The sequence below is a fragment of the Ambystoma mexicanum genome, chromosome 3q (assembly GCF_040938575.1).
Source record: "Ambystoma mexicanum isolate Mex_15411 chromosome 3q, UKY_AmexF1_1, whole genome shotgun sequence".
NCBI lineage: Eukaryota > Metazoa > Chordata > Amphibia > Caudata > Ambystomatidae > Ambystoma > Ambystoma mexicanum.
Window position 1 is genome coordinate 889,560,027 of NC_090926.1, and position 24,091 is coordinate 889,584,117.

General features: G+C 46.9%; 1 protein-coding gene across 1 annotated transcript in view; it reads right to left on the reverse strand.

The window, feature by feature from the left end:
- NOL11 (nucleolar protein 11) overlaps positions 1-24,091 on the reverse strand; it is a 331,146-nt gene that overhangs the window by 252,257 nt on the left and 54,798 nt on the right. The window contains exon 5 of the mRNA XM_069655029.1: positions 14,826-14,883. Within this exon, the coding sequence (XP_069511130.1) occupies positions 14,826-14,883 (58 nt within the window). The remainder of the gene's footprint in view (positions 1-14,825; positions 14,884-24,091) is intronic.

A 24,091-nucleotide genomic window follows, 5' to 3' on the forward strand; every position in this document is an offset into this window, starting at 1 on the left:
ATCTGCAAGAGGGAAAAGACACTCCAGGTTAATCTAGAGGCGCCTCATATCGCGCTTACTCACCGCACTTGTTCTTCATAACCGGCATCCACGCTGAAAACGTCGTGGCACCTAAAAGACACAGAAAAAGAACTCAGTTCAATAAAAATATGAAAGGGGTGCATTGCGCTCTCACTCACCTTCAGCGCTACCTATCTCAGCAGCACGCTGCCATCCCCGGACGCCGGCCATCATCTAAGGAAAGAAAGGAACGAAGTTAGAGAACTGTTCAAAAGACTCATTATACTTACCTGTTGGACTCTTGCCAGTGAAGTAACTAGGCAGCATCGACCCCGCATCAATCAACGCGCCCCTGCGCTGAAAGCAAGACGGAGAGCACACTATCCAAGAAAACAAGGTGAGCTGTGGATCAAAGGGAAGGGTTGGACCCCGGGGAAGAAGGGGTTCAAGCACACACAGACAATAGGGAGTTAAACTCTACCAATCCTGTGTTTCAGGCCCAGTCTCCAGTCGAGTAGCCTCCAGGGAAGGTTTTCGAGGTCGTAAGAGGTCAGAACAGGCTGAGTGAAGTCCCCGTGGATACCAGGGGAGCGTTACACCTACCCTGTCTGCTGCCTTAAACCTAGCACTTGCAAATTGCTGGCTACACTACCACGGTTTGTTGCCTTTATTATTTATTTATTGTTATTTATCTGTTTCTCCTCTGCTTCACACTTTCCACCTCTCCCCTCTCCATGCACTTTTCCCCTTCCCCTCTCCCATGCACTTGCGCATTCTCAATATCACTGGACCTAGTAAGAGCGCTGTTTTGTTCTCCCCTGTTCCCCTCCCTTGCCGCGCTCTGAAACACTTGTGTACGAGCGCGATAGAAATATAATATCAATATCAATTAGGACTGAGGCTTTACATGATGGGAACTTCAAGGGATACCTAAAAGGACCGAGTAGAGGAGTACTTAGAGTTCAACATGGGTAGCGTAGCTAAATCCAGCACAGTATGGGACGCTTTTAAGACGGTTGTGAGAGGAGTCGCAATTGGTAAAATGGGTGGGCACCGGAAGGAATCATTGGAAGTCCTCTCCAGCACTGAAGGGCTATTGAAAGTGCAGAGCAAGACCGGGAGGGAGCCCGTGATGGCAATGGGCATCTAATGGCCTGGCGACATAAGTGTATTGCAGAGTGAGAACGCCTCAGCAAATTTTACTTTGCAAACTACAATCGGAGGCTGCAGGCAGAGGGGGACAAGTTCGGTAGGCTGCTGGCGTGGTTATGCCGTGGGAAAGCGCCAAGGGAAATGATCTGTGTGATATGGACGAGGATGGTGAAGTCATTAGGACACAATGTGGGATAAATGAAGTCTTCTTCCAGAATTATTAAGTCTTGTAAACAGATGGGGTGGTTGGCGGAGAGGGCGACGTTGAGGATGCACAGCCTCAAATAGAACTGCCCACACTGGATGAGGCACAGGCTGATATACTGACCGCCCCGCTAACCATGGATGAGATGGGGGCGTGGCCAAGTGGGCCATGTAGGAGGACGTGTTCTAACGGTGCTCCCGTGATCCTGCAATGATCCTGGTACACAGTGCGTTAACTGACGTTTATGACTGCTGAAATTCCTTATGCAGGATTATGAATGGAGCGGACGTGCCCGCTGAACTTTGTAGACTCATGAGATGAGCCGTGGCAGAGTTATGCATGTAACAAGTTTGTGAGAGCGGGGAGGAAGAAGGAAGCAAGATGGCCGATTGAGGGCCAGGACAAATGACTTAGCTGTCCGCGAGGTGGTGAGACGGCCGCTGCGGACTTGAAACGTAATCGGCTGCGCAACAAACAGTGCTCCCTGAATTAATTTGCATGCCCGAATTGCAGAAGATATTGCAGTGTGGGGAGCCGGCATTTGGGCAGAGGCTTTGCTGCTGTGCGGCCGCAATGGATGCGAGCCGCTGGGATAGCCGCAAGCGTAGGCGACAGCATACGTTCACACGAACTGGAGGGGGACGGGGGCTGTCGCGGAGCGGGATGATAACCGCGGAGCTTATGAGGCGCCTGGAGGATGCTCTGATACTCCGATGGGCGTGCAGCCCAAGAAATGACAAAAGATATTGAAATTCGTGTTCTTGAGGCCACAGAAGCGTGATCCCGAACCCGGCTGTGTTTCCTGGCAGGATCGCGTGAGAGGCAGCAACGAGCCACACTTGCCGGCCGCGACCCGAGTGTTCTTGGGGGTTGCGCGACGGGGAAAGCAATCGGATGGTGCTCCGCGAGGACACGTTACATGGAGTGGTTCTCCTGCATTAGAGCCACAGGACATAGGGGGCAGCAGACCCGAGGCCGAGGGAAGTGCTGATGCCAGGCGGCCCCCAAAGGGGAAGTGGGATGCCCGGGCTGGGCCAAATACTGTAAAAGCAACGGCATTGTGTAGGTCCCGAGGGGGATCCCGACAGCACACAACATCGAGTCATGAAACTTCCTGGCATAACCGAGGCATTTCTAATGGCGCAAACGATAAGATTAAGTGTTTGTCCACCACTGGCACATTAGCACTGCCCCAGCAGCGGTAAAGTAAGGTGGGGGGGGGGGCACAGATCAACTGAACATTGGGAGCCTCCCTGGTCTGGTTGTGGAGGAGGCTGACTGAACCGCAGCGGTGTTGGTGTTCCCACCCGGGAGGCACCGACGACTCTAAGACCAAGTGTGAGCCCCCCCCACCCGTAACTAAAGGAGGCACGCTGGTCGGCCAGCGGGTCCAGAGCTGGGTGGATTCTGGGTGCCGCTGGTGGCTGCAAGACCCGTGGGTGTGGCTCGGCAGCTGAAACTGGTGGGGGTAGTTCGCTGGTGCCCTGGACAAGAACTATAGGCCATTTCACAGAGAGAGTGATCTATGGACCCATATGATTACGTGGGAGAGCACAATCCATTGCTGTGAATAAGGACTGGGCTTGAATACCTCTGAGGCAGCCTCCTTAACGCGAGAGAGTGCAACGAGCTGCCGCCGCTGGGACTGCAAACTACAAGGGGTGGTCTCGATCCGCGATCTATAGCTGCGGCGCCATGTCCAACAAACCTCAGAGGCTTAAAGGGAAGCAGCCCACGTTGGACGACTATGCCAGGAAGCCGCCCAATCCAAAAGGCGCCAGGAGCAAGGACAGGCCCCCTGCGGGCAGCATGGCCGTCACGAGCACGAACCAAGAGGTCCTAGCCGCAATTGCAGACCTGAAGCTGGCATGGGAGACCAAGCTTGAATTGGCTGTGGCGGATCTGAAAACAGCACTGGACCGCAGGTTCGGAGAGGTGCAGGAGGAGGTGAACCTCCTTCGACAGGACGTAAGGTCACTGGCGGAGCGCACTGAAAACCTCGAGAAAGAAGTGGGCCCGAACACGGCGGAAAGCGCTTCACACAAATCAGAACTACACTCTCTGGTGCAGCGGGTAGGCAACTTAGAATACAGAGCTGAGGAAGCGGAAGGACGGGCCCGGCGAAACATCCGTATTGTGGGCTTGCCGGAGGGGGCAGAAGGTCACAACCCCACGGAATTTGTTGAAACCATGTTGCTGCAGGAGATACCTGGAGGGGCCCTGCCTCAGGAGTTCACGGTGGAAAGGGCGCATAGGGCCCTGATGAAGAAGCCGCCGCCGGGCAACCCACCTAGGCCAGTGATTGCCAAAATCCTTAACTACCGGGATCGGGAAAGGATACTGGAGCATTTCCGCAAAGGTGGAACAATTCAAAAAGGAACGGCACATATAACGGCCTACCCAGACTATATCTTGTCGGTGCAGCGGAGTCGTATGGTCTTTGGGGCTGTCAAGAGGAGATTGAGAGAAGCAGGCCACAAGTATATGTTGCTTTACCCGGCCAAATTGAAAGTCTTACACAAAAACAAAACTTTCTTTTTTGAAAGTCCGGAAGATGCCATGGGATGGCTAGACATGCACGGCTGCCCCCAGGAGCCGGATATCCACACGAAAGGAGGAGATGGAGGAGATAAGTAATGTGTGGGGGGAGCGCCAGACGGAGGCGATGCTTGGGACTATGCGACTGCATTATAGGCATTACTGCGGCCTACTAACCGGCAGAACTAAACTGGAATAGAAAACGGAATACGTGCAATGTGACCATTGCTTCACTATGGAGCCTTGCAGAACTAGTCTTTGCACCCCCATATAGAAATTAGTTAGGTCACCGATAGTGTGATCCAGGGATGGAGCTGGGCATTTTTTGGGGTAGGGAGGGGGGAGGGAGAGGGTTGGGTGTTGTGGTTTGTTGAAGTTGGGGAAAGGGAAGCGGGGGGAAGGAGGGAAGTGGAGTTGGCAGTGTTTGTAGTTTTAGAAAGTTTGAACAGGGGAACAGGCCTAAGCAGGCTGATACAGAAGTGGGATCTGTACTGCATCTACCGAGCCAATGGCTTCGGATAATCTCAGAATTGTGACCTGGAATGCGCGGGGCCTCAATAGTTACCTAAAACGCAATAAGGTGATGATGTATTTAAAGAGGATGCAGATTGATATAGCTCTGCTACAGGAGACCCACCTCACCAAGGAAAGGTTAGAGGTGGTCAAGAGAAAATGGAGGGGTAATGTAATAGGGGCCACATACTCGGCATATGCAAGACGGGTGATTACATTGATAGCACCGCACGTGCCATTTCAGCTGCTTAGTTCTACAACAGACCCAGAGTGCAGGTTGGCGGTGGTGGCGGGACTTCTGGAAAATAGAGAAGTAATCATTATAAATTTGTATGCCCCCAACCATAATACAGCGATCTATTTTAGGTCCTTATATAGCAAATTTAGCCCCCTGGTGGGTGGCGCAACGGTGTGGGCAGGAGATTTCAATTGTACCCTGAACCCCAAGATAGACAGGTCAGATGACAAATTAGAAAAACCGGCACCGGCAGCCAGGTCACTGGCGATGCTATTGACAGACCTAGGTCTAGAGGATGTGTGGAGACGACTGCACCCAGTGGATAGGCATTACTTGCATTACGCAGCACGACGGGACCTGCATACGAGGCTGGATTATGTGTTTGCGACTGCTGAGATGGTTGGGGAAATGGTGGGCGCGGAATACAAGGCCCGAGTGCTATCCGACCATTCGCCTTTGGTTGTTGAGTGGCGACATCAATCCCCCAGAGCACGAATCCCGACATGGAGGCTCAGAACTGGATTTCGAGAGGACTTGAGGGAAGCCATCGAGGAATATTTTGAAATTAACACCGGCAGTGTACGCTCCGAGGGAACAGTGTGGGAAGCATTTAAAGTGGTGGTGCGTGGGGTGGCTATATCAAAATCCAAAGGGCTCCAGGGGGGTATTGAACGGGAACTGCAAGAAACAGAGCGAGAGCTGAAGGGTCTGATACAAAGTGGAGGGACCACCCATGAGGACACCTCCAAGATTAGGGACTTACAGATGACTTGTAGTGTACTCTGGGATAGATTATGCAGATTAAATTACAAGAAATACATAGAGAGGCTACATGCAGGTGGGGACAATCCGGGGAGATTATTAGCCTGGTTATACAAAAATGAGACCCCCCGCCAGGTGATCAGAGAGGTCAAGGACGCGGAAGGCCAAATCGTAATACCCAGGAAGGGGTAAATATGGAGTTCTTCAAATATTATAGACGATTATTTGAGGATGCAGGCGAGGAAATGAGCCAACAAATACAGGAAACAATAGAGGACATAGGGCTGCCCACCTTAGATGACCTGGAACGTGCTGATTTAGATGCCCCCACCACCTTAGACGAATTGGAGATGGTGATCCAGCACCTACCTACATGTAAGGCACCTGGGTCGGATGGGTTACCCAGTGAATTTTATAAAACGTAGAAACAGGAGCTACTCCAGCCGCTGCTTGCCATGTTTAATGAAGCCTACGAGCAGGGGGAACTGCCGGTGTCGCTCCATGAGGCAGTGATCATCCCTCTCCTGAAACCAGGCAAGCTAGACGTTGACTGTGGGTCTTATAGGCCCTTGTCTATGCTTAATCAAGATAGTAAAATTCTCACGGCAGTGCTGGCCAACAGATTAAAGAGGGTGATTGGCAAACTGATACACCCGGACCAAACAGGCTATGTCCCTGGTAGAAATATTACAGACAACCATAGGAGGCTGCACCATATCATTGATCAGACCGAGGGAGACCCGGGTGAGCTGGCTATCGTGTCATTGGACGCGGTTAAAGCATTTGATTCAGTGCGGTGGCCGTGGTTGAAGGCGACCCTGAAGGGTTATGGGATGGGGCCAGGATATGCCAGATGGGTCCAGATGCTATATAGCTCCCTGAGTGCGAGAGTTAAAATAGGAACTATAATCTCGGATAAATGGCAGCTCAGTAGGGGAACCAGACAGGGATGTCCCTGGTCGCCCACGTTATATATTTGGGCATTGGAGCCGCTGGCAATATGCCTGTGGCAACAATACGGGGAGGTTGGGATCCGAACGACAGGCAGCACGCATTTGATATCATTGTATGCAGACGATATGCTCCTCTACTTGCACTATCCCAAGGAGAACCTGCGATATGTGTTGGAGGTGATGGATCGTTATGCCACTCTTTCGGGCATATCGGTGAACCCCGGGAAGTTCAGTCTGTTCCCCTTGGGTAGGTACAGGAAGACCCTATTGGAAAGATTACCCATCCTGCAGATACCCTGGCAGCCCATGACATTCAGGTATCTGGGCGTAAACATTTACCATAAGATAAAGAGAGAGCACAAACAGAATACAGAGAAAGCAGTTGAGGGTATTAAGAATAGCATGGCGTTCTGGTCTCGACTGCCCCTAGCCATGATGGGAAGAGCAGTTCTGCTCAAAATGGTGGTTCTGCCCAGACTTTTGCACTTTTTTGTGAATGTCCCATACCTGATCCCTAGACGTTTTTTTGTGAGACTTCATGGCATGTGCAGAGGCTTCCTATGGGGCAACTCCAGAAATAGGGTGGCCCTGCGGAAACTACAGAACACATGTGATAAGGGGGGCATAAACCTGCCGAATTTTGAACTGTACTACCTGGCGGGACAGCTGTCGTATGTGGCTAGGTGGTTGTCTGCGGGAGACTCCGCGGAAGCCAGGCTTTCGCGAGAGGATACTGCCCCTTACTTCCTAAATGAGACAGTGTGGTTGCATAGAACAAGAGTGGCGGAGATGGGGAGACTGTTGATGCTGGGCCGGGAGGTCTGGTACAGAACATGGAGAACTGTGGGCAACCCAGATCCACTCTCTCAGCAGGTTCCGCTGGCAGCATTATGCGGGGCAGACTCCCAACTGCTTAAGGGGGTTCGTAAATATTGGGAACCGGTGGGCCTGGCTACCCTTGGGGCTATATAGCAGGATGGGGAAGTGGTGGAATTCCAGAGGCTGCAGGAGGAGACTGGGGTGCATGGAGGCCAATATATTACTCATACTAGGCTCATTAAACGGGTGAGGGAGAGGTGGCCTGCAACTGTGTTAACGGAAGAACCTGATGCCACTGTGGAAATGATGTATGATGTCTCTGAGGGGGGGACATGAAATATCTAGGATACATGAGCTTCTGAGTGCGAAGGCAGGGATAGAGCTGCTCCAGCTGAGGAATGACTGGGAGGAGGAAGTAGGAGAATCTATGACAGAGGGACAGTGGGATAGAGCCCGAAGATACCATAAAAAAGTGTCTCGAAATGCGAGGCTCCAGCAGATCCAGTTGTATGTCACCCACAGAGCCTATTTGACCCACCGAAGAATAGCCAGGTTTGGAAGCTCGGCTAAACAGAAATTCCCCAGGTGCGGGGAAGAGAAGGCAGGGCTGCTGCACATGTTCTGGGCTTGTCCCGAGATACAGACATTCTGGGAAGAAATAAGGACGAGAATGGCTAGCGGGGGAGTGGTGCTGGATGTAAGGTCTACTTGGGCATGCATGCTTGGGAGTTTTCCAAGGCCACAAAATTCGAAGCATATTAGTAAAATGAAAGACCTGGTTTATGTTTTCGCCAAGAGCAGAATTGCAATGTGCTGGAAGGCGGCCCTTAGACCTAGAGTGGAGATATGGTGGGGGGACCTCCTGAGATGGGCAGAAGCAGAAACTGTGGTATGGTTTGGGGCTGTCACCAGGGGGAGAGGAGGAAGTGGACCCCCTGATAGCCTGGAGGCAACTGGTGTCCTCAATGGCAAATCCCCACCAGGTCAATAATGAAACAGGAGACTCGGATGAGTCGACAAGTACTGGGATTCCTGAAGAAGCTTGTGCAGATGACACGGATGGGATGGCTCGTGTTAAGGGGGAGGGAGGGGGGAGGACAGAAACAATAATTGTGTAATATGATGTTTTGACAATGATTATGAACGTCCTAAAAGGTTGTAATGTTGTTTGTTTAAAATAATAAAAATTACTTAAAATAAAAAAAAAAACATGGATGAGATTGTGTTGGTAATGTTGCTGCCGACAGGGAAGACCCCTGGAGCAGATGGGCTGGGCAGGATATTTTATAAAACATATGCAGCAACACTGGCGCCTCAACTCCTTGAAATGTTGGAGTAAGCGTATGTAGGCGGTCTTCTTCCATGCAGTCTGAGAGAATCTATAATCGTGCCTGTACTTAAGCCTGGTAAACCGACTTTGGACCGTGGCTCTTACAGGCCGCTCTCCTTGATCAATCAGGATTAGAAGATCCTCACTACCTTGCTTGATAACAGGTTAAAGATTGTGATCGAAGATCTAATCCACACGGATCAGACTGGATACATGCCAGGCAGGATCACAGCATGGAACCTGCAACGGCTGTCATGTGATGGATCATGCTAGTTATCTTGGGGTAGACTCTGCAGTGGCCTCACTGGATGAGGTCAAGGCATTCGATTCTGTGAGATGGGAACGGCTATATGAGACCCTGCTGCACTTCGTGGTGGGACCTGGGTTCCAGAGGTGGATCAAACTCCTATACACACAACCTTGGGCTAGGGTGAGTACTGGGTGGCAGATGTCCTAGGCCTGGGGGCTTTGCAAAGGTACCAAGCAGGTAAATCTGCCTCCCATCTTGTACGCACTACCCAGAGGCACCTCCCCATGCTTGTTCAAGTAATGTATACAATTGAGAAACCATATGCACCCCCTCTGTCCCCCTTCAGCCACATCATACATCGACTCCAGTGTTCGATCCCCCTCAAGCAGGGGTACCAAGCAGGGATGCCAGATGTCCCGGATGCTATTCATCCTTGCATTCGAGCCATTGGCCGTGTTCCTGCTAACTGACTACACGGATACCAGTATCCTGATTGACAGGGCTAAGCATCTGATTTCATTGGATGCAGATGACATTCTCCTTTATGTCCATTCACCGGACGAGAACTTGCCACACCTTCTAGACGTCATAGACTAGACCAGTTTGATGAGCTCTCCGGCATTAAGGTAAACTGTGAAAAGTCATGCTGGTTTCCACTGGCGGAGCTCATGGGCCGAAGCCATGCACAGTTTTCAGATTTGGGATTGCAATGGCAACTTGAGAACTTTAGTTACCTGGGGATCGATATCAGGCATGCCATGGCATATTCCCATGTACATAATACACAGTGGGGGGGGGGGGGGGGGGGTTGGGGGCCCTCAGGTGAATGTCGTTATGGCAACTTATTAAATCACTTGACCAATATTCCCCATAACATCTCTAGGTGGCGATTTTTCGTTGATCTGGATTCGGCAGTGAGGACGTTTCAGTGGGGGGAAGAAGAGGGGGGGTCAAGGAGAGGGAAGAGGAGTAGGATAGTGCTTGCCACTATGCAGAGGGACTTTGATGGGGATTGAATATGATTGCCCCACTTCCAGTTACACTATTAGGCAGGTCAGCTGCAGGTCGTTGTGGCTGGCTGGCACAGACCACACTCGATTTGATGCTTCTGCAGCGTTCCTCCAGCAGGCTTCCTGAAGGAGGTCCTGTGGATCACAGACACCGGACTCTTCCCTGAACCCTGGCTCCTTCAGTTGGGCAGGCTCCTGTGGAAAAGAGTTTGGAGGAGGTTCGGAACCCGGACCCTTACTCCCCAAACATTCTGCTTGTGGTGCTCATCAGTAAGCGATCTGACTCTATGACTCGAAAGTATTGGGAGGGCGACGGGCTAGTTACACTGGGCGACCTGGTGGAGGAGGAGAAACTGATGAATTTTGCAAGTTCGAGGCAATGCTCAGGCATACCTGCATGCCAATCTTTCATGTACCAGAACCTGGTGAGGAATATTGAAGCCCGATGGACGGATTTCACGGTGGCAATTGAAGGGGATCGACCAATGGAGTCGATGTATGATGTGGGTCATACGGTTTCGCAATTGTATGAATTACTTTTGAACAAGCATGGGGAGGTGTCTCTGGGGAGTGTGTACAAGATGGGAGGTAGATTTAGGCAGACCCCTCACTGACGCTGAATGGGCATGGCCACTGGGGTACACCTAGAAGTTTACAAGAAACTCTAGATTCAAGCTTACATGCAACTGTATATTACACACAGGGCCCACATGACCCCTCACAGAATTTCCAGATTTGGGGGGGTGGGGGCAGGGAGGCCGACATACCCGAGATGGGATCATGAGGTGGCAGACTTTTTCCACATGTTTTGGTCCTGCCCGGTTATTGGCAAATTTTGGCTGGGGCAGGTGGACAAAGTGGCAGGAGGGGGATGCAGATTATTGGTGGTCCTATATCAAAAGGAAAGAAGCACATATCACATGCTTGAAAGAAGTTCTGTGTACTAGCGAAGCTAAGGATCGCAATGGCTTGGAAACTGGCCGAGGGCCCCAGAATAGAGGCGTGGTGGGCGGACCTGGAGAGATGAGCCCTAGCGGAGTCTGCTGTCTGGTATAGGGTGGTGTATAGCGGTATGGGAGATGGGAACACAGATGATGATTATAGGTTATTTATAACGTGCTTAATACCCAAAGGTTTCTAAGCGCGGACCCGGGAATCGAACCTGTGTTGTTCGGTGTCGTCTTGCTTCCAAGGCGAGCACGTTGTCGCCGAGCTATCCGCTTAGATGTTGAGGTCTGGGACGCACTGGTAGAGGCAATGTTAACTTCGTCTGATGTAAATCCTCTGTGAGCACACTTTTTGCAGACGTCACTGCCTATAAAAGAGCTTTGCAAGGGTTGGGGAGTAACTGTACAGCGAGTACATGTGCTTTGAATGGGGACTCGGCGTGGCTTATTGGCACTGTTGATTTGGGGTGATTCCTATGTGGTTATGTGGGCATTCGGGGTATCATTCCATAGTCAAGCAGGGCCTGAGAGTAGTGATTGCTTATTGACTGGAACTATGTGGATGTTAGGCCATGGCTATTGGATGCGCAGGTCGGACGCAGGGGTGGCCTTGGGAGAAGGCTGTGATGGGCAGAGCCCAAGTGGCACAGTGTGAGCAAATCTGGTCAAATCCCTGGGCCTTTTGATGATGTGTTGTCGCAGTCAACATTGAAAGTCGTTGGACTATGTAGACTGTGTGTGGGTATGGGACCCGACTGCATTTCACTAAAGCCCCAGAGAATGGTGCACATTCTCTTGAGATGGGCCAATGTGATCATTGGGACTTTGATGGGAGGCGGATAGGGCAATTGGGGTGCTCTGTTATTGTAAGCTTTCTGTGGTATTCTCCCCGGGGTAAGGGGGGGGGGTGTTAATTGTGCTGTGCTTTTGTTTTTCCAAATTCGAATAAAAAAAACTTTTTTTATTTGTTTATTAAAAACTCTTACACAATTACTTATATCAAAATTATATATTTGTTTTATATATTCACAAGGCAAATAATAACCAAAGAAATGCTGTGTCAACTAAGAACATCAAACGTACATTGGGATCATAAGGAGAAATAAAACAGGTGAGTAAATTATCATGTACTTTTCTATCCACAAATGGAGTGACTTCAGTCAGGTCAGTAAAAGCACTTATAGGTACCAACTCTGCATTATTCTGTTAAAACTAAGTTCAGAATGTAAAGAAGCAACATCAACGGGTAAGCAACAGTGCAACTATCCTTTGAATGGTTGGCGGAGTCTTTTCCCTAACTAGAAAGGAGTTCTTCAGTTCAGGTTTTTGGAGGGAAACCAGCAATGCTCAAGTCAATAAAAAAGAGACAGTTCCGATGCAAATCTTCTTAGTACAGGTATGTAGCAAGTTAGCTGTTCTTTCAAAAGTCACAGGAGCTTTGGAGAAGCCTACCTGTGGGGGCACAAAATGTTAGGCTTGGGCGACTGAAGTTGGGTGAACACCCACAAAGCAAAAAAAGGTATTCCAAAAGCAAAATGACACAAATGGCTTAAGGTAAGTTTACCCCGAGCACCACAGTACCTTGAGAGTGAAGAAGCTGAACACCTTCTGGGTGCACAATTGCAAACCCGGTCTCCTAGTTCTTGGTCATGGTAACAAAAGAAGGGACCCTGGATAGGCTTCTGCAGTGATAGTCGAGAGAGGGAATCGCCAGCAAACAATTCTTCTTACGCCTGCATCAGTTCATGGTTTTGGCACCTTTTTCTTAGCACCAGGAGTCCCCAATCACCGCCAGTTAATCTTATTTTCTTCGTCCTACTCTCTGGTGAGAGGACTCGGAGGAGAGGATTTGTGCTTCTGGGAGGTCCACACAGATGCCACCTAAGTTCCAGAGAGATTTGCCAACGGCAAGGCAATACAATGCACTTCAAGGTGGTCGAGGCACCCCGGGTATTGGGATTCTGCAGCCCTGGAAGGTCGCAGGATGTCAGGGGATGGCACAAATTGAATAGTGTCCTTGGCGGAGCTTCTTTGTCTATTCAAAAAGGAGGCCGGGACAGCAGCAATGCTTCTATGGTTACTGGAGGTGCTGCAGGCATCTCAGGTAGTCTTCTTCGGAGCCTTAGTTCCAGTGGTCGACTTGGCCTTCTGTCCCAAAGGCCTCGCCTTTTATGCAGGAACCCATTTGTTCAGTCCTATGCACCCCATCAATCAACTGGAGACGGCGGTCCTTGCACCAAGGCCAGCCGTCCACTTCAAACTGGTTCGAGCAAGGCATACCCTCAGACAAAGGCCAGAAAGTTATCAGGCTCCTCCCTCACTTCCTGCCTAAGCAGACACACTGGATCATTGGCAGGCTTCATAACGGACTCCCGCCAAAGGCAAAACCCAAAGAGGACCCACCCCACCTGGATTGGTAGAAGAAGGGACAGACAAACGAAAAAATGGCCAATAAAAAGAATACTGGGGCCATTGTGGGAAAATGGTCACCTAGAGGTGCAGTAGTGCAGCTGTGAACACAGCCTGCGAGTAACTTACACACAAATTGTAGAAAAACGTATCCGCTACCACCAGCCATTTAAGTTTGTCTGTTACCGAAACTATAAAAGTTACAGACTCAGTAGGAAAGGAGTTAGAATGCAGCCCCTCAGCACTCTACATACAGTGGTGTGTGCCGATCCCACAAAAAACAAAGAGAAGTAAGAAACAAGGACAGTGGTTCTTAAGGAAAATCAATAAGAAAATAAAAAGGGGAGCCCAAGGAACTCAACAGCAACACATCACATATGGTGTTGTGTGCTGTGTGCTGCAACAAACCATTATAAATGCCTGTACTGAACTACATGGAGGAAAGCAAGTATTACAGTAGTAGTAAAACAGGGTTCCTAAACCAGAGCTAAAACAATGGGTAAGTGTTCAAAAAAAAAGAAAAGTCCCACTCACTCAGGAGAATAAATCAAGAATTCCCCTAAATCCAGCAAAAGTGTTGAAGGTCTCTCAGCTTGAGGGGAATTGGCACAAGAACTGAACCTTCTCCCTCACAGTGTGCAATTGGAAATATACAAGAAATTCACTAAGAGAGACAGTCTCTCAGGTCTGATAATCTTATGGACTAATCATAAGACGTTACTTGCATCCAGAAAGTCAGGCCAGGAGTCAAAGCAAAAGGAAAGGGTGTCCCACAAAAGTCTATTGGTGGAAAGCAACAAAAAGTAAAGTTTCCTAACAGTCTCTAGTTCAGATATCGCAGCCTACAGGCATCTTTTCTGCTCACTTTTGCTGACTGGCAACTTTGCCAAAATCGGGTTTACCACATTTATTACTACAAACAGAAGATATGGCAAGTTTGGGTAAAGTATATAATGTGGTTATGGGGTGCAAGGGTGACCCCGGGGGTCCCCCAGTAAGCCCTCTGACCCCCCCCCAGCCCTCAGCTGTTTGTGGTAAAAAATATGCAAATTCAGTCTCAGCAAAAAAGCCATTCAGCAAAAAAAGAAGCAAATCTTCATAGAACCACAAGGCAGGACCAGGTGCTAGAAAAAAAGTGATAAAGCAAATAAAAATAGCTACACTACCATTAAGTATTTAGTTTATCATATTTTCTCTGAGCAGTTTTTAACACGTGGTATGGACTCTGCTCACTGCAGGTTAGACTAATGTGACAGAGCAGATGCTGTGCCCAACTGACTGAAAACTGGAATCTGAAAAATTTACATTTTAATCTTTTACACCAATGAGCATAGAAATAAAACATGCCTGCTAAAAAGATAAAAAGGAGAGTCATACTACAACTTAACCATGAGAGAAGGACTGAAAGGGAAGTTGTGGATAAACCATTAGACAATTGGAACGAGTGGTTGGCATAAAGAAAACTAGAAATGCAATGCATTGGCAGTTAATTAGCATGCAGTAATGTGCGGTTCATTACATTGTCTCGGGAGGATAGCTCAGTGGTAACGTGCTTGCCTTGGAAGCAAACGAAACGGAGAAACACAGGTTCGATCCCCGGGTCCGTGCTTCGAAACCTCTAGGTATTAAATACGTTATAAATAACCCATCATATCATAGAAACATCTTAATTGTGACCATGGGGGTTCATTCTACTCACCCGTTCTGCAATAAATATTAAAACAGTCTGTTTGCCATCCACAAGCACCTGTGACCACCTAGAAGTGGAGGAATACTGTTAAAATATATCAGCTCTGTATCACATTGAAGAAACGCACAAATCCACTCTCATAACAGTGCACAGAAGCAACATGCATCAGCTGTTTGACTAGAAATGTATTTCTCTTTCAATCACAGACCCACAGTCAATATACAGGGTCCCCATATACAGCACACTTCGTTATGCCACTAACGTAGCATCAAAAAGCATGAAACCAGAGGGCCAAAAAAAGTGTGGGAACTGCATACAGAACAAGCATAAGATTTGAAAAACTTCATACATCCTTGAAGAATTGCAGATTATGATCCTATCACATTAGGGAGGGATTTCAGCGGGTTCTCCTAGTATTGTCTGTGCCATAATAATAATGACGGTTTGTATAGAGTACCACCTAGCGTACTTTTTTCCATTTCATAGAACTTCAAATAATAAGCGAGGGACACCAGAGGCAATGATTTTCGGGGGAGAGGGGGGACTAACGCTTACTGTGCAGAAATTCAGGGATTTAATCGCTTGTACCCCTCGACTAATCCATCTACTTCACAATGCAGGGTTCCGCCTGTAATCACGAAGTTCTCCCCATGTTGGTACCAGATAGGAGGAATGTGACCTTTCGATGGGATTACAGGCTGTACAAAAAATTGAAAAATTACCTCCTTCTTTTCGACTTTATGAGGGGTGGGGGGGGGAATTGAATATGAGTGGGGCCTCACAGGGTCTAGGCTAAATCCCTGGACACACGAATTGTGGCGTGCATTGAAAAGTTAAATAATCAACCTGTAGCCCTGCCTAGAGGTCCTTTCCTCACCTCTTCGACTCCAGATTAAAAGACTCTAAAGGGCAAAAATGCAGGCAAATCAGCCTATTAAGGGGCCAAAACCTTCCAACGCAGGAATTATTAAAACTAAAGAACCAAGAGTGCCAGCTCCAAGGATACTTTGTAAAATCTTTGAAATACGATCAATATCTAAAAGATAATCAGTTTATGCCGGGACCTTTATTGAAGGCTGATTCAAGACAATTTTGGACACGGATTAATAAAAACACTGCAGCTGGTGCAGGGCTCCAGGGGGATATTATTCAGGAAGGTATAGGTTTGTCCTATTTAAAAAAAAAAAAAAAAAAAAAAAAAATCCACCCCTGCTGTTGTGGCCTCTAATAATGATTGTTAGGGAGAATTTTAACTTCTGTGTTTATTCCCTTCAACCTTAGAGACCCCCCAAGCTCATTTATTGGACTTCTGGCTTGTGATTTTTTTCCCTCCTGCCTTGTTCTACCTTTTTCTCACTCCCTCATGTATTTTTCCTGACTAGGATTTTTGTGTTTATGGAGTGTGACAAACTTCATAGGCATCTGATTTTCGCATAGTGACAGCACCTTAGGAGGAAAAGGTGTCAAAACCACTGAAGGACGCTGAATCAAAGAGAATCCATTTCTGCTGAGTCCATCTCTCGAGTGCTGCTGCAGTAGCCCACCAGACATCGTCCCTTTCGTCACCACGACCAAGGACCAGGAACAAGGGTCTGCTACACTGTAAGAGGAAAGCATCCAGCGGGAACCAATTCTCCAATTCTCAGGTACTGTGGGGCTTGGGGTACATCTGCCTTTTGCCATTTGTGGGGCTTCCTAGCTTGGGGAGTACCATTTTAAACCCTTTTGAGTTGACCTCAACTCCCCTGCGCTGGCCCCCTAGCGTGTGCTTCTTCAAGGTGGCTCCTCTTGAGCTTATGTGATTTTCTACTGAACTAACTATTTTAAAACATTGTTCTAAGAAGAGTGCATCAGAACCTTGAACTGGCACATTTACTTTGGCTGTCCTGGCTCCCTAAAGGCTCCTCTTCTGAACCTATTGGTTTTGACTGTGCTTGTTCCCTTGCAGGTGTTAATTGTTGAACACTATTATTGCTGGGATAAAAGATTGCCTACATCCCTTTGGGAGAATCTAATGGTTTTATTACTCACCAAGTATGTTCTGAACTGACTAACCTTTCCCTACTTTTAACTCAATATTGTAATGGTGATCACAAATAAGTGGCAATACTGACCTCTAAATGAAGTCACTCAGTGTGCTGGAATATATTTAGCATAAGAAAAGTTTACTAACCGACTTTATTGCTCTTGTTGAACTGAATCCTAACTTTTATATTAATGTTACTATTAGTTGCTGCTTTTTAAAGATTGTCTAATTATCCTTGTGTATATATAAATAAATATGTATACTATAACTAAGTGTGTCAGTGTTTACTTGGATAACTATATTTACTGATTTCATTGAACAGCTCTACAGCACACATTACCCCTCTTAAAATAAGCTGGGCTGCTTAGTGACTCTACCAACTTGAGTAGTACAGGCCTATACTAAAAAAGTGGGTTACCTAACACCAAGAGATAAGTATTGTAAAGTCCCACACCAGTTTTGTTACCCAACACTGCTGGACATGGAATAGTATAAAGCATGAGTGAAACTTGAAAGACATGGGAAGGGAGTCATTCCCCCTAGCATTTTTGTTTCAAGAAAACATTCTTTTTGAACACTATCCGAGCATCAAGAGAATGGAGACTTTTTCCTGAAGAAGGAACTTTGTTAGATTATCTTTTAGTTATAGCGTGTGGCATAGAAATAGGTTGTGACACAGGACGGTGGAGTTTGTTTTGTTGCCCATTCTGATGGACCCTTTTAATATTAGTTTGGAGGCAGGAAACCCCCTCTTAGAAGATCGGGTCAGTGAGGGCCTTTTTATGAACAAATAAAAGTCTATAACCACCACCATGCCACCTTTGGGTCAGCTTCCTTCTTCGACACCCTTACACAAAGTAGAGTAGTAGATTTTTGCCAGAGCTCTTGAACGTACATATTAAGAGGGACCGTGGTGTTCATCAGCTGCACCATGATGTAGAACAAATACATCACGTTGAAAGTGCAGTATAAAGAGAGTCAGCCATTTTGTAGAAGTGAGCAGAACTGAAGTTGGAAAGAGTTACTGAACGTTGCTTTTCAGAGCTTGTTTCCATGCCGCTTAGAACATTGTATTTTCCACTTTTGTGCTGGATTACTGTGATTGATGTTTTATTGTAGTCATTTTTAGTTAATAGTGTTACTAATGTAACTGCCACTATTTGTGTTTTTATAGAGAACGTGCACATGTTTGATTGGTAGCCTCGTAGATGGACCTTCACAATGCTCCAAATCGATCATAGCCTTCATTATAACAAGCACTGACAAAGTCAGTGGGTCTTGCTTAGCAAACGTAGAGGGTCAATTTGATTTGTAAATCCCCCACAGGCCAAACAAAAAAAAAAGTCATACCCTCTACATTGCTCCTTAATTCCTTAATGAATAAGAACGGTCTTCGCAAACAGACTTCTGGGCACGGAGCCCCCAGTATTTCAGAAGCAGCTAAACAGCTGCACTTAGTTTGCATGCGAGAAAGTAAAGGCATGCACCCAAATACAGTGTTGACTACTCTGCGCCCATGAAGACAACACCAGATCAGGCGAGTATTTGGAAAGAATGTCTGGGATTCAAGGAGAAATCCACATACAGTGTTTTGGCCAAGGAAACTGGCTGTGAAAGTTTGAAGGTAGTAACTACCTATGATTGGGTGGTTGGCAAATGTTTGAAAGGGTGCCCAAATGTAAAACCCAGCTTCCGATAATCATAAAATAGAGAAAACTGCACCTGAACCGTGTCAATTACATGGGCACGCCCCCAACGATGTTAATCCAGTCAAAGCTTTGCTGTGGAAATCTACTCAAAATCACTCTGAAGGCAAAGTGCTGCTAGAATCTGAGGATTCGAGTCATCTTTGCTGACAAGAGGGAATTGTGAGAAGAGGTCCCTCCTGGATCCAGCAGGAACAGCTCAGTTAGAAGCTAGAAGCCTTGGTATGTGCCCTGCATGGCTAGTGATGAAGAGGTTCAGGCACATGACAACAGAGGATAAGTATTACCTAGATACTGTGACCTTGGTTACAAGAGACATTTGACAAACCAAGACAACTTTCTCTGCGAACTCCGAGGGTTGAAGGAGCTTACCAGATTTACATTGCTGGATCATTATCTGCAGCCCCTAACTAAACGGGACTATGTTGTTGGCTCCTGGACAACTGCACCTCATCCAAGCATTAGTGTTGCCCTGCTAACTTTAAAAATTCTCTTTTTGCAGAAGAAGCTCCCTTTCACTCTTGAACCTCATTTCTAGGGCCCATATACATCAACCCATTAGTTTACATGGGTTTCTTCTGAGCAATCCTGACTCCAAGAGGTAATATGGCTGAACAGTTCAGGTGGCTCTTCAGAAGGTGAATGCTGATTTGAAGAAACACTTCAGATGAGTACACGTGTAAAAATATAATACATTTGCACAACTTTTATAGAATCTACAAAATATTACTGTTAAGCTTAACTTTTCAAAATTCTGCAGCCTCGGGTAATGTTCAAATAAGTCCACAACTGGACTATTAGAGAAGCCAACATGACCCTAGTATTATATTAACCTCAATTTTAGTGCATGGGTCAGTATTCTCAGAAGCAGAAGGTGAAAGGTGGTAAACTGAAGGAATGTACACAGCACTCTACAGCACCCAGAGAAGACCCCAAGATAGATGAGGGAACCACTCAAAAGTGACCTTGACCTCAAAGACAACTCAATAGCACTCTGATCTGGAGATTAAACAGAGAAGCTCCGTTACCCACAGCCAGAGAGGTCAAGGGTCCCCATCTAGATGGACGAGGTCTGCAACTGAAGACCCTGAGCCCTAAAGGACAGAAGACGACCCCAAAATGAGTAGGAAGGGGACACTCCGAAGAGAAAAAGTAAAATAAATAACATCAGAGCAGCATAAACTAGCATAGTACTTCCTTCCCCAAGATTTATCTTGGCCTACTTGAATTTAAATAAACCTTTTTTTTATAAAATACATGGTTTCTTTGGACCATATGTATGCTACAATTTCTTTGCACCAAGCTACAGATAAGCGTGGCTGCTCTGTCTAAGCTACCAAATACTCTCAGGTGGTACAGCCTTATACTAAAAGTGGATTTATGTACTGCCCGAGATGTACGGTTTTATGAAGCCCTTAGTTCAGTCTCTGCGCTGATGGTCAGTGGGATTTTTGCTGCCACTGCAACAGGTAGGTTCTCCTCTGATGCTCAATATACGTGTGTACGGGTCACAGACCCTTCTCTGGTGATCAATGGGCTTGTTGTTCCCACTGCAACAACAAAGGTCTCCTCCGATGCTTGATGCGCCCGTCCTAAGTGTTTGACTGTTACTACTGGATCAGCAGAGAGCCTCTCGAGCCGGACTCTCTGCCACTCCTGTGTCCCCTCCGGGTCTCCCATAACTCCTGTTACCTTTGTTGGCATTTTGGTACACCACCGGACCTTCCTGGGACTGGGGCACGTCCAAGAGTCCAGCAAAAAGTGCTGGGGGACTCACAAGTGGAGCGAATTTTGCACAAAGATGGACATCTACTCTAACAGTTCCCAGTACTGATAGTCTGAATAACTGATTAATGTCCCCATAACACGTGAGCAACAGAAGTAAAGCTGGAATCATCACCTCTATTCAAAAAGTAATGATAGGATACAAACAGAGCAAAAAGAACAGTTCCATGGGAAACTATGGAGAACAGTTGGAAAAAAAAGTCTTTCCAAACATTGGGCAACTGAAAGTTCCAAATTCCTCATCTTGATAAATCCTACCGCCTCCTGGATCAGAACACACGTTGCAAGAACTGGCCAAATCAAAAGTTGAAAACATACTCTTCAAAGGTCTGTCCCTATTCTACAGCAACTAACAGGGGAAGCTTCTTGTAGCGGTTAAACAGTCTGCTCTCAAGTTCAGGATTATGCTACGACATGCTTCTTCAAGCCTTCCCTCAAGGGTTTCAAGTTTTAAGATGGTTTCTCTTGTCAGGCTTTTGTCGGCCTTAGCACAACTTCTACTGTGCTCCCTCCAGCCACCTGGATTAACAAAGGCAAAGGCTAGGTTTTTCCTTATCCTTAATCAACACTATTTACACCAGAGGTCCCTTGACCTTTCCAGGGTTCCCAACAGGACTACGACATTCTATCAGGATTGAAAGCAGACCTATCCTGGGACCTTTGCTTTCTCTCAGGGTTTATTTATTTATCCATTTCTAACGCCCTAGAAGCCCGCAGGGATCATGGCGCAACATGGACACAAGAAGACAAACAGAAAATACAGGACGAAGTAAGCAGGGTTACAACCAGTCCTTGCTGGGCCCATGTCTCAGTTTCAGGATTCAAGAAGCAATGGTTATTTCTCCTCACTGCATGAAAATCCTCATTAGGCAGTTGATATTTCACCCTACTGCCACAGCTAAGAATCTCCCTCATTTCATATTAGGGTCACTGGTACATGGCCTCTAGATTTGGCCTTCCAATTCCCGTAAGGGTAAGAAGCAGGGTGTTTTTTTTCTCCTTCTTAAACTTTTTTGTAAAGGTTTCTTTGTAAACCATATACAATAAAAAATTAAAAAAAAGAAGCAGCCCTGCACACACTCTGGTGATCCTCCAGAGGCAATGCATTATTTTCTGGATCATTATATTAAGGGATTATTACTGCACAAGTAAACACACAAGGACACGTTCAAGACAAGGTTAGGGCTGGGTGCCACAATACTTTTTTAGTTCCTTGTCCTGCAAACATTTTCAAAACATGTCCCAACACCTTTTGCCAATCTCAGGTTCCTGGGAACAAATCGTCATTCTCCACTGGCATTGTTCATGGTTACTGTTGAAAAAACCTCCCTTGACCAAGAAGTCTCATTTCTGGATTCTCTCTTCCAGCGGAGAGTTGTTACAGAACGATTTCAAACTTTAGGTGAGTGCTGGAACTGTCTCCACCAATGTTCAAATTGGTTTCCAATCCAGTAATGGAATGGAGTCAGCCATATCAGGATGGCAATAGACTACGGGAGAGATCATTGGTCTTGTTCTGCTTGATCCATCTTCAGCTTTGCATACTGTTGTCCAGGACACCATCTAGAGATGGATGTGCTCGTAGAGCACAGCCCTTTCTTAGATCAATACTTTCTCTCGAGTCGTTCCCAGCTGGTCTCTTGGTCAAGAGACCCTCAGGGCACCTTCCTGGCTCCTATTGTATTCAATCTTTATGTTCAGTCCCTCACTTCCCTTATGGTCTTTTTCAATTCTACGTTTTACACCTAGACTGATTAAATCAAACTTCTCATCCACTTGAACGTGAACATGGGTGCCACACCCACCCAGTTTCAGTCCGGTCTGTGTGCCAATTCCTCTTGAATGGTTTGCAACTATCCAAGACGGAGGTTATTTTTTGGCAGGTTCGGTCAATTCTTGGTGTTCCCAATTGTCAATTCTTCCGCCCCCATCTCCCTCCATCTTGGGCCTGGACTCTGGTTTCTTTTCAAACTTGCGAGACAAATTTGATAACCCACACCCCTTTCTGCCCAGTCTTGCTCAAGTTTCATCCTGCAGCATCACCTGCATCTTCACCAAATCGCTCCTTAGCTTTCCTACTCTGCCAGGGTCTTGGCCTGGTCTGCCTTAATTCAATCTCACCAAGACTGCACTAATACTCATAAATGTGCCTCTTTTGCTCCAGTGTCTTCAAAGCCTTAAAGGTTCCATAGTACAACTTATTTTTGTTATTTGTAGCTGCTTGCATATCTGTAGTTACCAAATAAAAATTCATAGGCAATCTATTAAACAGTAGTTTAAAGTTAAACAGCAGCATTAATTGCTTTCTGCTGTATTTCCTGCTTTCTAAAAGAATCACTCACCATCTTATCATGCAATGGCTTTGAACCACTAATCTCAGGCTACTTGTGGTTCCTAGTTTTCACATAACTGGTGACTGTGCTTTTTCAGTTCTAGCCATCTCTCTATATTTCCTATGAAACTCCCTATGGATTTGCACCACTGCTTCGCCTGTATGATTTTCACCATAACCCTATGACTTCCTGGTTTCCACCGCCTGTTGGCCGATAGCGTGAATTTCACTTTTGGGTTAACACCAGGAAACAACTAGGGGGTAATAGTGAGCTCTACATAGTTCACCCAATAGAAAGTCGATCCAGTTGTCAAGTACAGTGCAGAGATGATGTTAAATGTCAAAAAAAAGTTAAAGATATTTGTATCGCGCACCGTCACCAAGGGCGTTGGTCCCCAGGCGCTCTGCCGGATATGCAAACGAGAAGGTGGGATGGGTTAGTGGGGTGAAGAGGGAGTAGGATAGTGAGGAGTGGTGTTCTGTTGGCAGCTTCAACTCAGTATAAACCGGGTGCTGAGCTTTTGGTGTGATTATCCAGCGATGTCAGTCCTCGTGTGTTGTTGATGCAGTTTATGTGTTGTAGCGGTGTGGTGAAGTGCATGCGGATTGCGGTGGGAGAGGTGGTTGTGTTAGTTTGAGTGAGATAAGTATGTAGAAAGTTTAGAGCTTTTTTTGGTTAGTGTGTTAAACGCTTTGCAGCCAATCACAGCATGGCTGAAAGCCTGGGCCTCGGGGTTCCTTCCTGGTGCGGAAACAGCTAGGCTTGAGAGACCCGCACAAAGGGGGACAGGCCCAGACCCAAATGAGCAAGTGAGCATAGCAACATATTTGGCTGGATTCCGGAGACAATTGAATAATTCAGTGCAGTCCCAAAACACAACTTTAATTGAGTCCCGCAAGGCGAGAGAGAGGCCCACACCGATACAGATTTGTTTTTTTGCGCGACGCATTCCCTGTTGTGTTCTGATGAACTAAGTCTACTGTAGTATTTTAGTGAGCTATGTAAAGCGAGGTTGGCGTGTCTATTCTCCCCTTTGGTGTCGGAGCAGGAGTAGGGGTCTCCTCTTACCCTACCATCTAGGTGAGAATGAGGATGTAAAGGAAAGCACAACTATGAAGCAAAATGGCTATATGTTTTCAGAGAACCCCCAATATTGTGTCATGGCCCAAGGAAGAATGTAATGCAAATTTAAAACAAGCACCAAAAGACAAATATTGGTTTTAGCAGAATTGGTAATATGAAAACATACTAATCTCAAATGGATGCATATCATCTAACAAACAGCATGTGAAGAAAACAAAAAACAGAGCAAACTGAACAGTGAAACCCCTTCACCATAAAGCAGGCAGACAAAGTATTTTAATACAATAGACTTTTATGCGCATGATCGTACAACACGGTGTGCATGTATGAAGCAGGGGCAAG